The sequence below is a fragment of the Lemur catta genome, chromosome 6 (genome assembly GCF_020740605.2).
Source record: "Lemur catta isolate mLemCat1 chromosome 6, mLemCat1.pri, whole genome shotgun sequence".
NCBI lineage: Eukaryota > Metazoa > Chordata > Mammalia > Primates > Lemuridae > Lemur > Lemur catta.
The window spans coordinates 23,717,957-23,736,073 of NC_059133.1; the positions used below are offsets into that span (position 1 = coordinate 23,717,957).

Here is an 18,117-nt window from a genome sequence, read left to right on the forward strand (position 1 = left end):
CTTGAGCCCAGGGGTTTGAGGTTGCAGTGAGCTGTGATGCTGTCACTGCACTCTACCCAAGGTGACAAAGTGAGATTCTGTCTTAAAAAAAAAAAAGCCTTTTCAGGCTGGGCAAGGTGGCTCACGCCTGTAATCCTAGCCCTCTGGGAGGCCGAGGCAGGTGGATCGCTCGAGGTCAGGAGTTTGAGACCAGCCTGAGCGAGACCTCGTCTCTACTAAAAATAGAAATAAAAATTATCTGGACAACTAAAAATATATACAGAAAAAATTAGCTGGGCATGGTGGCACATGCCTGTAGTCCCAACTACTCGGGAGGCTGAGGCAGTGGGATCACTTAAGCCCAGGAGTTTGAGGTTGCTGTGAGCTAGGCTGACGCCATGGCACTTACTCTAGCCCGGGCAACACAGCGAAACTCTGTCTCAAAAAAAAATAAAAATAAAAATAAAAATAAAAAAAGCCTTTTCTGATAACTGTAGTATCAAAGAATAGCCATACCAAAACTCGACAAGCAATAGTTTCAGAAAGGTTCATTTTAACATAGAATATGCAACCATACTGAAGAGCTTTTTGTATACTGTGCATGCATGAAAGAATGAGTGGAAAAGGTAAATAGTGTCTTAGTATTAAAATATGATCACCAAATATAAAATGTTTTCATTGTTTCTTTTACAGCAAGGTGAGGCAGTTTTCTCTATTATTATAACTTTTTTCCCCTGGTTGAAGAAAAGTACGACCACAAATGTTTTAGTTGTTTTCTGAAGACAAGTCATTAGAACTGGACTCAAACTGTAATTTCAAACTATTGGAGAATGTTACTATTGCCAAAAGAAATATGAGAAACCTCAGACACAGCATGTGGGAGCTCCTCCTCAGGAAATCCTTCTGGTTCACTATTCCTGTAAATTTTAGCTGACAGAAAACACATATCATAACACCAGAAAGAATTTTGCTAAATGAAAAAGCCAAGAGCCTTTGGTTCTCGTGGCTGAAACATATTTTTGTAAGAAAAATAAACAAAAATGGACTGAAACCCCCAAAATTTTTGCTGAAGAAGGACTTCAAGAAAAATGACTCATTCAAGGCCTACACTACTGGCACTGCATGCCATCCTCCCTCCCAGCCTATGTAAAGATATCAGATCCCCCACCCTAATGGATACATAAAGTATGAACTATCCATTTAATGCACTGCTTAGTTTCTGCATGATCTATGATGCATTCTGTAAAGTGCCAGTATCATTATCACTGGTTTGCTTTTTTTTTTTAAGAGACAGGGTTTCTCTCTGTTGCCCAGGCTCGAGTGCAATAGCATGATCATAGCGCACTGTACCTTGAATTCCTGGGCTCAAGTGATCCTCTCAAATTAGGGCTACAGGCACATGCCTGGCTATTTAAAAAAATGTTTTTTTGTAGAGGCAGGGGTCTCACTATGTTGACCAGGCTGGTCTCAACTCCTGGCTTCAACTGACCCACCTTCTTCAGCCTCCTGAAACACTGGGATTACAGGTGTGAGCCACCGTGCCTGGCCTGCATTTTAAAATGAAGATTAACTAGTTCAGAAATGGAAGTGATGGGTAAAATGCTTTATTACTAGCTTCACTCTTCCAAACTGCTTTAAACGTTTACAGATAGAACAAGTTGTAAGCTTTCAGGTCTATGACCAGGGAGGAATAGGCCAAAGATGGCAGAATTAGGCAACTCACTTGATAATAAATATTAATACTTACTGAACATCCCCTATGTGACAGGAAACATAAATAAAACAAATGCGATAAAACAAAACAAGTTGAGGTCTTTGCTAAAATGTTTCATCCTGTGATACTTCTGATAAGACTGTGGTTTATCAGGCTTTCAACATTGCCAAGGAGAATACTGAGTGGTCTGGTACTTTTTAGGTAGGCTCTATTTCTGGAAAATTCTCTCTTTGTCTCAGCATCCTTAAGTACAAAATAAGAATGTTACGAGACTCTTAAACTTGTTCACGTGGTAAAATAAAATTCATGATGCTCTCTGAGAAACAAGATAAAAAAGTGATATGCTAAAATATAGAATTTTGTACTAAACCAAATGCCATGTTATCCTACGCAATCAGCTAAATCCAGAATATAGAAATTCTACAGATCAAATTACCCACTTTCTTCAACAAATAAATGACATAAAAAAGGTAAGGGGTGGGGAAAATGTTAAAGACTAAAGGGACATTATCACCTATATGGACCTTGCTTCAATCTTGGTGGGAACAACTGTAAGAAGACATTTTTGAGAATTTGAGGAAATCTAAACACAGACCAGGTATTAGATATTAGGGAATTATTACTAATTTTGTTAGATGAGATAACTGTACTGGGGTTATCATTTTTCAAAAAAGTTAGGTCTTAGTCCATTTTGTATTGCTATAACAATACCTGACACTGGGTAATTTATAAAGAAAAGAGGTTTATTTAGTTCACAGCTCTGTAGGCTGAGAAGTTCAAGGACTGCTGGCTTACGGCAAGGATTTTCCTGCTGCAATCTAACATGTCAGAAGGTCAAAGGGGAAGTGGACACAAGTGAAGGGGCCAAACATGAAGGGCGTCCTCTTTTTTTAACAACCCATTCTCATGGGAACTAATCCATTCTCAAGAAAACGAATCCAGTTTTGAGAAAGAACTCACTCACTACCATAAGAATGGCACCAAGCCACCCACAGGGCATAGCCCACATGACCTAAATGCCTCCCACTTAGGCCACTCCTCTTAAAGGTTCCACCTCCCAAGCTGTTATGTTGGCAATTAATTTCAACATGAGTTGTGGTGAAGACAAACTACAACCAAACCATAGCAAGTACTTATCTGTTACAGATACATATGATGCACTTACAGGTGAAATTAGGTAATGTCTGGGATTTGCTTTAAAATACTCCAAGACAAAAGGTGGGGATGGGAGAAGATGAGACAGTTTGATAAAATGTTAACAGCTGCTGAAGCTGAAGCTGGGTGATAGGTAAACAGTGTTTTCATTGTAGTATTCTCTTTTTATATGTAATTTCAAAGTCTATAATAACTACCTTTCAAAAATCAGATGCTATATTTTCCTAGATACTGGTATGAAAGGTTTAAAAAATATAATGGTAAAAAAATTGAAAAACTTCGACTTATTATTTCAAACTGAGGGAAGATTAGCTTAGATGTTATTTATTTATTTTGTTTTTTATAAATTTTTCATTTCAGAATATGACGGGGGTACAAACGTTTAGGTTATATATTGCCTTTGCACTGCCTGAGTCAGAGCTACAAGTGTGCCCATCTCCAAGATAGTGCGCACCGCACACATTAGATGTGAATTTACCTATCCCCTCCTCCCCGCTCCCACCTGCCCAACACCCAAATAATGTTACTACCATATGTCCACATAAGTGTTGTTCAATTAGTACCAACTAAATTTTGGTGCTTGCTTATCCATTCTTATGATACTTCATTTAGAAGAATGGTCTCCAGTTCCATCCAGGATAATACAAGAGGTGTTAGTTCACCATCATTTTTTGTGGTGGAGTGGTACTCCATGTATACATTTATTACATTTATTAATCCTCCACCTGTAGTCCCACATACTCAGGAGGCTTAGGTAGGAGGATCACTTAAGGCCAGAAGTTTGAGGCTGTAGTGCACCATGATCACACCTGTAAATAGCCACTGCACTCCATCCAGCCTTGGCAACATAATAAGAACTGGCTCTAAAAAAAATTCTTTTTTTAGTTCAAAAAATAAACAAAATAAAAACTCAAGTCTTACAAACTTCCATATAGTGGCAGTGGTACTTTTAATAAATCTATAAAAACCACTCATTGAAAATGAAGAAAAAAATTCAGCTGACATATGATGCAACGTTTTATAATTTATAGTAAGTCCATATAAACCAATAAGAAAAATACTTTTTAATCTGTAGAAATGGGTATAAAACAATATAAAGAGGTGGTTCAAAGAAAAAAATACAAATGGGTTAATACAAATGAAAACATATTAAACTTCATCTTTGAAGAAATACATATTAAAATAAAGATGTAATTTTTATCTGTTAGTTGGCAACAGTTAAGAAGTCTGAGAATTTTTAGTGTTGACAAGTGACTCTTAGTGGGAGTACAGGTATAAAAATATAAACACAAATATCCATTGACCTAGCAATTCCATTATTAGGTATCTATCCTATAGATATAATTATAAAAGTATGATATGGAAAAAAAAATAAAAACAATAAACTACATTCTACATGAAATGAGGAAAAAAAGTATGATAAACTATACATACAGGAATACTAACTACTGCAACCACTTAAGCACACCATTTATGTTTTTTAAAAAAACCACAAAAATCAAATTATACAATATACTTATGTTTCACATACATACAGACACACACACATATATATTACTATATACATACACACATATATAAGAATGTAATTGCACTGAAGATAGCCTGGAAGAAAATATACCAAAGTCAGTACAGTGGGTACTTCTGGGGAGAAAAGGAGACCTGGGGAGGAAAAAGGGGAATAAGGGAGAGCTAATGCTTTCTCTGTATTATTTGAATTTTTTGTAATGAGAACATATTCATGTATTATCTGTGCGGGGAAAAGGTACCCAGCATAAGGCCTGCAAAAAAGGTGCTCAATTAAATTAGTTTAGCAAATTAGTGGAATGATCCTATACACTTTTCCATACAAAAACTACTGATCTACTTCTACTATTACACATTCCTTTATTTAAAATGTCAGTACTATATCAAAACCACACTATTAGGTCTGGCAAGATAGTAACTATTGTCAGATGTTATTTGGGCTCTGCAGCCTATATTAAAACAAAAAAGCAACAAGAAAACACAGGCACACCAGCTACTAACAGAGAAGACTGTATGAGGCACAAAGCACTGGCACAGAAACCTGAAATTGCGTAATATTTGAGAAGAAACGTTAACGCTAACTTCCCTCCTATATGAATCTGTGCTCAACCTGGTTCAAAGGACCAAGATACAGAATTCCAGTTACTTTTGACTTCCAATCCCAAATTACAGAATTCAAGTTACTTACAGGTAACTTTTTGTTAAAACTTTGTATCCATTTTTAATTTCTTTAAGGAAAAGATATCAGTCATTAAAGGTATCTGATGGAATCATACTTGCCTTGAAATAATTATTTATTAGTTATTTTAAAACATTTGAAAAATCTCTTATCTTTGAATATAGCTTTTTTTTTTTTTTTTTTTTTTATTTTTTTTTATTTTTTTTTTTTTTTTGAGACAGAGTCTCACTTTGTTGCCCGGGCTAGAGTGAGTGCCGTGGCATCAGCCTAGCTCACAGCAACCTCAGACTCCTGGGCTTAAGCGATCCTACTGCCTCAGCCTCCCGAGTAGCTGGGACTACAGGCATGAGCCACCATGCCCGGCTAATTTTTTCTGTATATATATTTTTAGTTGGCCAGATAATTTCTTTCTATTTTTAGTAGAGACGGGGTCTCACTCTTGCTCAGGCTGGTCTCGAACTCCTGACCTCGAGCGATCCACCCGCCTCGGCCTCCCAGAGCTAGGATTACAGGCGTGAGCCACCGCGCCCGGCCTGAATATAGCTTAAAACTATAGATCTAAATGTGATTATCACATATAGAACAGCAATTCTCTTTTTTGAAAAATGCCATTGAAAAGGATAAACTCCCATTGTTAATTGCTACAATTTCCATATTTCTTTCTAGGCTAGCTGTAGAACACCACAAAATAAACTGATGAGGAAGACTGTCATTAACAAATTATACAAGGCAGCAATTTTCTCAGTTTTTAATGAAGCTATTTAAAGAGTTAAACAATGTCAAAATTAACAAAACCCTACAACGGAAAATAAATTTCTCATCACCAATATAGAAATGCCAATATAGTGAATTTCTATAGATTTTTCACTTATCTTTAATTCAGTACACAATTAGAAAGTATAATTTGAAATTAAATACTTACTGCCTTTCCCTCCCTTAAACCTTGGATAATACCATAGGATAGTAACCTGCAAAATTAAAGATATTATAAAATAATAGGAAATACTTTTTGGAGTTTACATATTTCAATATAACTCCTAAATTACTATATACCAAGAAAGTCCTAAATCCAAGCATTAATTAATCAGCAAAGCAAAACCTAATCATAGAATTAAAAAAGACTAAGCTAAGAGGGTCTATTAAAATTGGCCCAACCAATTAAACTACTCACAGATGGCATAGTTTTAATTTCTCCAGTTGACCTAGATGAAAATTTTCTGCCTCTTGTCCATATTCTCTTATGATCCATACGCTTCTTTCTTTGATGATTCCCACTTGTTTCTCCAGAACTACAGTACAAAATGGCCACGGAATTGGAGGGCGTGCCTTTGTCATTACTAAGCATTTTCCTATCAGAAGCAGCTCTTTGAAAAAAACATGAACATTATTTCTTCAGTGCTATTATTACTCAGCAACTGTAGAAGAAAATAATAGGAAGAGTGGGGTTTTAAAAATGCCTTCAAAGGAAGTTATTTAATATTAGTATTTATTTAAAAGTTTTTAAATAAACCAGTAGTAGGTGAGACATATATTTATAAATTTTCCAGGCTGTAGGCTTCTAATATTTTCCACTGAAATGCATCTTACCCAATTAATCTTATATGAGATGTAATAAATAGCAAAAAGCTCTTAAAAGAGTAACTTTAAGACTTTTCTGTACAATAGTATAAATGTACTTAAGTACAATAGTATCTGAGTCCAAAAACTAAATAAAAATCCAACATACTCAGGCCAGGGGCAGTGGCTCACACCTATAAATCCTAGCATTCTGGGAGGCCAATATGAGAAGATTGCTTGGGGTCAGGAGTTCAAGACCAGCCTGAGCAAGAGTGAGACCCCTGTCTCTAAAAAAAAATAGAAAAATTAACTGGGCATGGTGGTTTGAGCCTATAGCCTCAGCTACTCAGGAGGCTGAGGCAGACAGATCACTTGAACCCAGGAGTTTGAGGTTGCAGTGAGCTAGGCTGACACCATGGCACTCTAGCCTGGGCAACAGAGTCAGACTCTGTCTCAAAAAAAAAAAAAAAATCAAACATACTAATCAAAAGAAAGACTGAGATACAAAGGGAGGAAATTGACCTGCACAGCTTATATACTCAACTGACTAATACTAACTAGCAACAGTGAATTTGTCTTAACTAAGTGGAAAGAAGATAGCAATAGTGGATTGAGCTCTCCCCGGTTCTAAAGCTACCTTAGTATTTTCTGAAATCTGGTTAATTAACCAGTATATATTGGGCACTTACTAGATACAGAGTAGAATCAAGGAGAAGTAAAACTATCATTTTCAATTGTTAAAAAAAAAAAAGCCGGAAGATCAAACACAATTGGCAAAATGTTGAGTGTGAGAAGAGGGGGAAATAAACATTAAAATAAGGTTTGGATATTACAAGATCACATTCAACCTTATATTCTTTTCTCCCTATCCCAAATTAAAGAGAGAGAGAGAGACAGACAGACAGACAGAAAGAGAACTTGTCTTTCTGTGAAGAGATAAAAGGAAGAACTTTCTCTCAAAATGATTAATTATTCCCTATCTTAGAAAGGGAGTGTCTGCAACGAAAAGTAAAAGAAGGACAAGGTATGTATTGAAGAAGAAAACTCATTTTAATAACGATCTTAAAAAGATATGAAATGAAAGGTTGTGGATCAATCAGGAAAATCTCAACAATAAGAGACAGGTGGCTATTGTCTGTCAACTACATAAATTACAACACAGATTTAAAAGTAAAGGACATCTTCAAAATATTATTTCAAATAAAGAGTAGTGGGCATTTTGATTTGCAGTAGTGGAAATAACAACAACAACAGGAAGTCTCAATGGATACTGTAAGCAATTCTCAAAAACTAGAGGCAATGAAGTTAGCATTCTAATACTGTTCCACTTTGGAGTACACTGAACTTCAGGCATTTTCTCCTAGATCCTTAAGGCATGATTTGCTTCTAGGAGCTCAGGGAACACTCGGTACAGAACCAGGGAAAACTAAAATTGAGTCACTGGAAATGAGTAGATTCTCTTCCTATATTTCCTAATTAATGAAAGTCTCTAAGGACCTACTCTCATTTACTCAACACAGTAGATAATTTCAGATCCCCTAGAATAGATTTAAGAAAAATTTCAGGCCGGCGCGGTGGCTCACGCCTGTAATCCTAGCACTCTGGGAGGCCGAGGCGGGTGGATTGTTTGAGCTCAGGAGTTCGAGACCAGCCTGAGCAAGAGCAAGACCCCATCTCTACTAAAAACAGAAAGAAATTATATGGACAACTAAAAATATATATAGAAAAAATTAGCTGGGCATGGTGGCACATGCCTGTAGTCCCAGCTACTCGGGAGGCTGAAGAAGGAGGATTGCTTGAGCCCAGGAGTTTGAGGTTGCTGTGAGCTAGGCTGACGCCACGGCACTCACTCTAGCCCGGGCAACAAAATGAGACTCTGTCTCAAAAAAATAAAAAGAAAAAAAAGAAAAATTTCATACTAAAGGATGATTGGGGCCAAGAGTGGTGGCTCATGCCTATAATCTCAGCACTTTGGGAGGCCAAGGTAGGTGGATGGCTTGTGGCCAGGAGTTCAAGACCAGCCTGAGCAAGAGCAAGACCCCATCTCTGAAAAAAAATAGAAAAGCTAGCCAGGAGTGTTGGCACATGCCTGTAGTTTTAGCTACTCAGGAGGCTGAGGCAGGAGGATCACTTGAGCCCAGGAGTTTAAGGCTGCAGTGAGCTATGACTACGCTACAGCCTGGGCAACAGGGCAAGACTCTGTCCCCACCCCCCCCCCAAAAAAAAGATGCTCTGGTATAAAGTATGATCATGTTACAACTGGGAAACAAGCTCCAGAGAAATTAAGTGATTCATTCAGGATCTCATTGCTAATTAACATCAGTCTGTCTTTTGACTTCTAGTCTAGTCCTCTTTTTACAATGCTTTTTAAAAAATGAAAAACTTTGGCCGGGCGCGGTGGCTCACGCCTGTAATCCTAGCACTCTGGGAGGCCGAGGCGGGCGGATCGTTTGAGCTCAGGAGTTCGAGACCAGCCTGAGCAAGAGCGAGACGCTGTCTCTACTAAACACAGAAAGAAATTATATGGACAGCTAAAAATATGTATAGAAAAATTAGCCGGGCATGGTGGTGCATGCCTGTAGTCCCAGCTACTCAGGAGGCTGAGGCAGGAGGATTGCCTGAGCCCGGGAGTCTGAGGTTGCTGTGAGCTAGGCTGACGCCATGGCACTCTAGCCCGGGCAACAGAGTAAGACTCTGTCTCAAAAAAAAAAAAAAAAAAGAAAACCTTTGATAAAACTGCATAAAATACTAAGGAGACCGTGTTAGCACTGTGCATCATACCTTGAGACAAAGGGACTTGCATGTTAATATATGCAATAAAACATACATAAAAGAGAGACCTACTTACTACTTTTTTGGAATGTTTAGACTTAAAAATCTAGATTGGAGCCCTGAGGATATGTGAAGAAACCAAAATAAAAGAAACAACCCAACACAAATAGAAAAAAAGCAGACTTGTTCCCCAAGAATAATATTTATAATTTATATTAAACAAGTAATTTCTTCTTGCATATCTGGTGATTAAACTAGATTGGTCTTAATGGTCAATCTTTTATGTCAATAGGGTTGTGATTTAATAATGCCATTAATATTCTTTCTGTTATGAATTGTGATAAAAGCATGAATTTTGCTATGCCTCTAATCTTAGCTACTATTTGGAACTAGATTACGTTACATAATGCAATTTTAGGGCTTTATGTTTAACAAACTGAAACCAAAGATACATTTTAAGGAAAAATAAGATGACATAATAATACCTTAAATTTTATATGTATAATTATTCCAGATAGCAAGATCCATTATCCAAATAGCAAATGTTGTCCATGTATAAATTCATAGACAAGAACAATTTTCTTCCATTAGTCAAATCAATAATGCAGGCAGGAAAGAATCTACAAATATCACTTAAGAAAAAAATGCCTTAATGCTCTTCAGAGATGTATAATAACCCTTAAAAATACAAAGAAAGAAGAATGTCTGACGGAAGAGAGGGATTTTTTAAAGCTTTCTTTCTTTTAAATGTGGGAGATTTTCTGAGAGTCATTTCTTTTCATTTAATAGATTAAGTGCTATGGGCAAAAAAAGCACCCAAAGCTGAACATACTACCAACAAAGGGTTAACATTTAATAATTTATGCAGAAGTATGAAAGATGTAGGAGGGAAAGAGATCATGATAAAAGGGACAAAAATTATCTTTTTCAGTCAGGAACAAAGGCAAAGAGGGAGAATTAATTCAAATAAATATCAAAAACCTTTGCCAGTAAAGAGTTCACCTACAGAGAATAAGGTTACCAAGGACAGAGATTTGAAGAGAGTGTAAAAGATTCCTTGAAGACAACATTGTGTCTGTTAGAAGGAAGTTTCAAAGAAATGGTTTAGATTCATTAAAAATGACACAAAGAGGTAGAAAAATTAGTCCCTCATATAAAAAAGTCTTATTTCCTGACACCATTCCCCCTAGGAATAACACGGTTTAAGATAGAATGAATGACTCAAAGTTTCTGTGATTAATTTATAATAAAAAAAAATCTGAAAGTAAAGAAAGAGCAACATCAGAACTTTTAACAGCTTTCTAAGGGGACTAGAGAATCTTACTCTCAAAACATCTTAATTAATGGTGACAATAACAGAACAAAATGACAATCTTGGTCATTTCAGTATTTATTTTGCTTAATATTCATGTTAGACATGGTGTCTATCATTTTCTAAACTTTGTCCTGTTGCTGTTACAGTCCAAGACTGAGGTTAGGCTATCTTTCCCAATTCAGCCTCTTGGGGTAAGATGATTATAGATTGAAGGTTCTGATTAAAATAAATTATCTTAGAGAAAAAAAGGATTCAGGCTCCAATATAATGGAATTAACCTTGAAGGCAGATAGGGAATCTAGCTCTGATGAAATGAAGGTGGTCAGATCCTAGGAATTGGGCCTGGGCACCTCACTCTTCCTTTCTTCCCTTAGTCCCTTCTCCACTATCTTCCAGTACACTTCTACTCCTCTCAGACTCGGAGAACTCAATGCTAACCGCTGGAAAGAGAAATACAAATGACCAAAAATATAAGAAAAGATGATAAAATTTGCTAATATTCCAGGAAATAGCAATTAAAACAAGATACCTCAAAAGAGTTTTAAGGGATGGGATGTTGTCGGAATACTTTCTAAAACTTTGCATTATTTAAAATTTTAAATCAAATTAATTTTTTTTTGAGACAGGGACTCACTCTGTTACTAATGCTAGAGCACAATGGCATCATGATATCTCACTGAAACCTCAAACTCAAGTGATCCTCCTGAGTAGCTGGGACTATAGGTATGTGCCACCATGCCCCACTAATTTTTAAATTTTTTGTAGAAATGAGGTCTCACTATGTTGCTCAGGCTAGTCTCAAACTCCGATCCTCAAGTGATTCTCCTGCCTTGGCCTCCCAAAGTGCTGGGGATTAACAGACATAAGCCACCACGCCTGGCCTAAAATTTTTAACTTTAGTGCAGCATGTGACTCTGTGGGTAAGTCTCAAGACATAAATGAGTCTTATTTCTGACTCTGAAGATCATTAAAATAACAGTATTACAACAAATATGCCAAAAATATCACAGTTAAATTTTCTTAGGGGAGGAGAGATTAGGCCCTGTGATGGATATGGTAGACTGGTTTGTCCACCTCCATTCTATCTTCTTTCCAGATATCTCTTGTATTGCAGAAGCAGGAAAGCTACACCTGACATTTCCCAAATTATCTTGCAGCTAGGGTGCTAGATAAATTAATAAATTAGGCTTCCCCCAAGTAGGTATATCTGTGAGAGATTTGGAAGGTGGAAGAGAAGCAGAGATCCACTTCTTGCTCCTTTGGCTTTCCCTCTTTCTCTCCCCCTACCCCCCATTCTTTTTGCTATAAAACAAACCTGTGGCAACGAAATGTTTTTATAGCAGTGTTCCAATATGTATTTTACAGCTTCCTGGTACCACAGAGGCGGCTGTGGCACAGATAGTGGAGAGGCTCTGAGTTCCATACCAATGGATCACTTTGTTGGGTTATTGATAAGCAGATGTGTTGATGGCTTCTCGATTCCTGGATTGTAACATCATCATGATGATGTGTTTTTGGCCTCATGAGCATAGAATAGCAACCTCGATAAAGCTTGATCCTTTTTAGACCTTCCAACAATAATCTAACCACTAATTCCCTGTATAAAATCACTTTCTGCTTACAGTACATAGACAGGTTTCTGTTTTCCGCACTACGATGTATGGATAACATAGTGCTTAGTATCCAGAAGCAGGGCTGACTTAGCAGAATCTGAAATATGTTCCACCAGCTAGGCTGAGTAATCTAGTGGTAGACATTAAGCTTTCAGCTCTTCAAAAAGAAGGCTTTTCTCTGTGTGTGACCTGAGATCTAAACTGAATAAAAGTGGTAAAGGGGGTGGATGGAGACGGGGTGTTGCAGTTCTCATAGTTGGAAAAGCCAAAAGGCAAGAAATAAGATGGTTGCCCCAAGCCTTTCCCAGAAACCTCCCCAAAATAATAGGAACCAGCCCAGCTGCAAAACTCCGATCAAGGGTGATATCTCTCCAACCAAGTCTCAATCAAGGTGCTTGCCATTAAGTTGAAAAAGAGAGAGAAAAGATCCAGAACAGAAACAGTAAATAATCTACAGCCTTTAGATTTAAGAACTATATCTAGATGGGCTCTGTAGCTGTGGTTACTTGTATATGAAACTGTCTGGAAGCAAACAGACTGGACACCTACTATATTTCAGGAAACTGTACTGCCAAAGGAACCAAAATCCTGTAAAAACCTGTAATTATTCAACCTCTAAAGCAACTCTTAGGCCCACAAACCTGTACCCATAGGGATCTGACCATAAAAGGTATACAGTACCCAAGGAGGATACACTTTAACAACCATTCCATATGAGGCTATGGAGCACTAAGAGATAAGGAATAGGTTCTCATAGCACAAAACCAGAGGCCATGGATGACAACAGACAAGAGTTATTCCCAAGAGAACAGAACAGGGGCAGCAAAATAGGTTAACCAAGAAAGTCTTGTAGGAGGACTGCAAGAAACAAAGAGCAACTCAAAAGGGGGAATTGAAAAGAGTATGAAATGACCATTTACAAAGCTGTAAGCAATACTGAGGCAACCAACAGGGAATAAAAAAGCACCAGGGACAAGTAACAGCAGGAAGTTACTAATTCCACAGGACTTAAAGGCCAAGGGAAAGAAGCAGTATTACTGGATCTCCCTGTAAGAGCTGAAACTAAGAGAAGACTCCCCCAATAATACCTGTGGCTTTAGGTACAGGAACAAATGACAGCCCTATAGGGAGGAAAAATACCCAGGAGTCTCTGACACCCTCCTCTGATTTGCAGGTTCTTCCCACTGGCTAAACCTAAATGGAATCAGAGGACAAGGGAATATATGTAATATAGTTCATAATGGTCAAAGTAGAATTATGGGTCTAAGGGACATATGGAGAAAAATCATCACCAACAATAACATCAATCTCTCACCATACACCTGAGTATTAAATAAATCATGAGTTAAAGAAGAAATCAAAATGGAAATTACAAAATTCTGAGACAAACTACATTTCAAAAGTCATGCAATACAGCCAAAACAGTACTCATAGGGAAATTTATAAACTTACAAATTATTTTCAGTATTAAGTTTTTAACTCAAGATGCTAAAGAGGAAAAAAGAGCCAAGTAAACACAAAAAAGTAGATGAAACCCAATAGATAAAAGTAGAAACTTTTAAAATTTAAAAACTAAATTTCATATGGAATCAAAAAAGAGCCCGAATAGCCAAAGCAATCCTAAGCAAAAAGAACAAATCTGGAGGCATCATATTACCCAGCTTCAAATTATACTACAATGCTATAGTAACCAAAACAGCATGGTACTGGCATAAAAATAGACACATAGGTCAATGGACAGAATAGAGAACCCAGAAGTAAAACCATATACCCACAATCAACGGATCTTCGACAAAGCAAACAAAAATATACACTGGGGAAAGGATGCCCTAGCCAATAAATGGTGCTGGGAAAACTGGAGAGCCAAATGCAGAAGAATGAAACCGAATCCCTATTTCTCACCATACACAAAATATAACTTAAGATGGATTAAAGAGGTAAATGTAATATCTGCCGCCATAAAAATTCTAGAAGAAAACTAGAAACTGTGGCCTGTTAGGAACCAGGCTGGATAGCAGGAGGAGAGCAGCAAGCACGCCAGCAAAACTTCAGCTGTATTTATAGCCTCTCCCCATCACTCACATCACTGCATAAGCTCTGCTTCCTGTCAGCCAGCTGTGGCATTAGATTCTCACAGGAGCCTGAACCCTACTGTAAACTGCGCATGTGATGGATCTAGGCTGCACTCTTCTTATGAGAATCTAATGCCTGATGATCTGAGGTGGTGATGCTAGGGCTGGGGAGTGGCTGCAAATACAGATTATCATTACCAGAGAAGTTTGACTACACAGTAAATATACTGTGCTTGAATCACCCTGAAACCATCCCCTACCCCACCCTGAGGGTCCGTGGAAAAACTGTCTTCCATGAAACTTGTCCCTGGTGCCAAAAACGTTGAGGACCACTGTTATAATGGACTTTGCAGATTCAAAAGTGGGGGAGGTTGGGAGGAGAGTGAGAGATCAAAAACTATCTGTTGGGTACAATGGACACTATTTGGGTGATGGGTACACTAAAAGCCCTGACTTCTCTTCATATACAATTCATCCATGTGACGAAATACCACTTGTACCCCCTAAATCTATTCAATTAAAAAAAATAAATTTAAAACATTAAAAAATTTTAATAAAAAATTTAAAAACCACAAATATACTCAATTGAGCTAATCAAACAAAACTAATAACTAGTTCTTTGAAAAATCTATCTGAGAAGTTGATACTGTGGCAAAACTATGCAAGATAAAAAGAGAGGACACGAGTAAACATAGGAAGTAATAAGATCTAATTAGTTTTACAAATGAGACTAAAAATTAAGAAACTACTAAGAATATCAATAATTTTGAAAATCTAAAGAACAATTTGCTGAAAAAATTTAGTAGTACATAACATTTACTGAATATTTACAATACACCAGGTACTCATCTAAGTAATTCACTTATATTAAATCATTTAATATTCACAACCACTTTATGAGATAGGTACTGTTACTGCTATTTAATATGAAGAAAACTGAAGCTTAGAGAAGTTAATGATCAAAGTCACATGAACTAAAAAATAGCTGAGCTAGGATGTCTTAGGCTGCCCAATTCCAGAGCTGATACCTTTAACTATATTACAGTGCTTTTCAGAATAAAAAAAGTTATCAAAATAGAAAATTGTAACCGAGCAATAACCATAAAAGAAATCGAACTGATAGACAACGTCTACTTCTTTTCCCCAGGAAAGGCCTAGATCATTTAAGGGCCAATTTAGCTATACCCTCATGGAATAGATAATCTCCATTTTGTAAAATCAGTCCTAGAGCACAGAAAAGAGATGGGGAGCTGCTTGACTCATTTAGAAGGCAAGCAATATAGCTTCTCTCCTGACCTTCTAAATAAAAAAAAAAAAAAAAGAAGGCAAGCAATAAATGTTCATGGATTAGAAGATTCAATATTGTAAGTTTCCCCAAACTAATCTATAGATTCAAAGCAATCTCAATCAAAATCTCAGTAGGTTTTTTTTTTTTAACTGAAATTAACTGTCTGATTCTAAAATTCATATAGAAATACAATGGGCCAAGAACAGCCAAAGGCAATCTTGAAGAAAAATAAAACTTTAAAGTTTTATCCTATCAGATATTAATACCTATTATAAAGTTACGGTAATTAAAATAATCGGTTATTAGCACAAGAATAACAAAATGACAAATGGAAAAGAGGAAAGAGTCCAGGAACAAATCTACATATGCAACGCGGCCTGATTCATGACAAAGGCAACCCTACAGTTCAGTGGGGAAAAAATGATTTGTTTAGTAAACGGTGCTAGGTCAACTGGATATCCACATGTGAAAAAAATATGTTGATCGTTACTTGATATCATACAAAAATCAGTACCAGATGGATGGCAGATCTAAATACAAAAGGTCAAATAAAGCTTGTAAAGAAAATATCAGCCAGTGGCTCACACCTGTAATCCTAGTACTCTGGGACACTGAGGCAGGGGGAGGATCGCTTGAGCTCAGGAGTCCGAGACCAGCCTAAGCAAGAACAAGACCTGTGTCTACTAAAAATAGAAAAATTAGTTGGGCATTTTGGCATGCACCTGTAATCCCAGCTACTTAGGAGGCTGAGGCAGGAGGATTGCTTGAGCTCAAGAGTTTTGAGGTTGCAGTGAGCTATGATGATGCCGCTGCACTGTACCTGGGTGACAGAATGAGATCCTGTCTCTTAAAAAAATAATAATAAAATAAAAGATAACAATAAAAACAGCTATGCAATATAACAACTATTTGCAAATATTCTGTCGCCTGGGCTAGAGTGCAGTGGCACAATCATAGCTCACTGCTACCTGGAGCTCCTAGGCTCAAGGGATCCTCCTGCCTACGCCTGTGGAAGAGCTGGGACTACAGAAGTGTGCCACCACACCCAGCTAATTTTGTTTTCATTTTTTTAGACTCAGGGGTCTAGCTAGCTATGTTATCCAGTTTGGTCTTGAACTACTGGCTTCAAGCAATCCTCCTACCTCAGCCTCCTGAGTAGCTGGGATTACAGGTGAGAGCCACCCTGCTTCCACAACTCTGACCCCTACAGCTTTTTTTCTTCTTTTTTCTTTTTTAATATTTTTGATGAGTTGGTTGAATCTGTGGAGATGGAACCCATGGATATGGAGGGCCAACTATATATCCAACAAAGGACTTGTATCCAGTGTATATCAAGAATTCTTTTAAATCAGTAAGAAAAAGAGACAACCTCATAGAAAAATATGCAAGAACCTTGAAGTGGCTTCACGAAAGTGGATATACAATTGGCCAATAAATACATTAGAAGTCTTAACTTCCTTATCAGTGAAATACAAATTAAAGTCACAAGGAGATAGCAGGACATGGCCACCAGCAGGATAAAAGAAAAAGACTGAAATTAGCAAGTGTTGGTGAGGATATGTAGCAATGGGACCTCTCATACACTCCTATCAGGAGTATAAATTGGTACAACCACTTCGGAATAATGTTTGGCAGTATCTATGGAAGATGAATATTTGCTACGACCCAGCAATTCCACTGGAAATATGTTTAACAAAATACCTAATAAAAGGTTCACAGTAGCACTAGTAGTTTAAAGCTGGAAACTATTCAACAACCATCAACAAAGAATGGGTTAAAAAATGGTCACATATTCACATGGAATGCTATGCAGAAATAAAAAATGTTCATGTAACAATATGGATGAATCTCACAAAGCAAGCCAGGGAGCAAAAACAGTGAGACACAAAAGAGCATATAAATGAAATTACACAGAGTGTAAACAATAAAAATAGACAAAACTAATCTATGTTAGTTATTGAAGTCTCAACAGTGGTTATCTTTGGGGTAAGGACTAATGACTGAAAAGGACCAAGAGGGAGCTTCTGGTATGCTGATGATGTTCTGTTTCTTGATCTGGGTGCCAGTTACATGGGTGTGCTCAACATATAAAAATATGTCAGTGTGCACACTTACGATTTGTGTACTTCCTTTATGTAAATTATACTGCAATAAAAGTTAATGTGTGTAACAAAAAGCCAATGAACAGCAAACTGGAAAAATTTTTCTATAAATATGGCAAAGATTTAGTAATATATGAAGAACTCATATAAATCAATTTTTAAAAAGCTAGCATCTAATAGAGAAATTGGCAAAAAATATGAAGAGAAATGCTCAAAACAATTTAAATGGCCAATAAATGTATAAATATACAAAATGTAAATTAAAACAATGGGATGTTATTTTTTCTTACCAAATTAACATAGCTTAAAGAAAACTAATAAGGCTGTTGTTAAGGATTTGGTGA

The 18,117-nt window shown here is 37.0% G+C and overlaps 1 protein-coding gene across 7 annotated transcripts in view; it reads right to left on the bottom strand.

The window, feature by feature from the left end:
- The window catches only part of VEZT (vezatin, adherens junctions transmembrane protein), a 62,201-nt gene that overhangs the window by 42,098 nt on the left and 1,986 nt on the right, over positions 1-18,117 (bottom strand). For 3 of the 7 annotated variants that reach the window (XM_045553208.1, XM_045553209.1, XM_045553207.1), the window contains exon 1: positions 6,226-6,375. The exons of 2 other annotated variants lie outside the window; for them this stretch is intronic. In XM_045553208.1, coding sequence (XP_045409164.1) covers positions 6,226-6,303 — 78 coding nt within the window. In that variant the 5' untranslated portion in view covers positions 6,304-6,375. Of the gene's footprint in view, positions 1-5,976; positions 5,995-6,225; positions 6,432-18,117 lie in introns of those variants that run through there. 2 more of the 7 variants (XM_045553214.1, XM_045553213.1) reach the window with 2 other exon arrangements.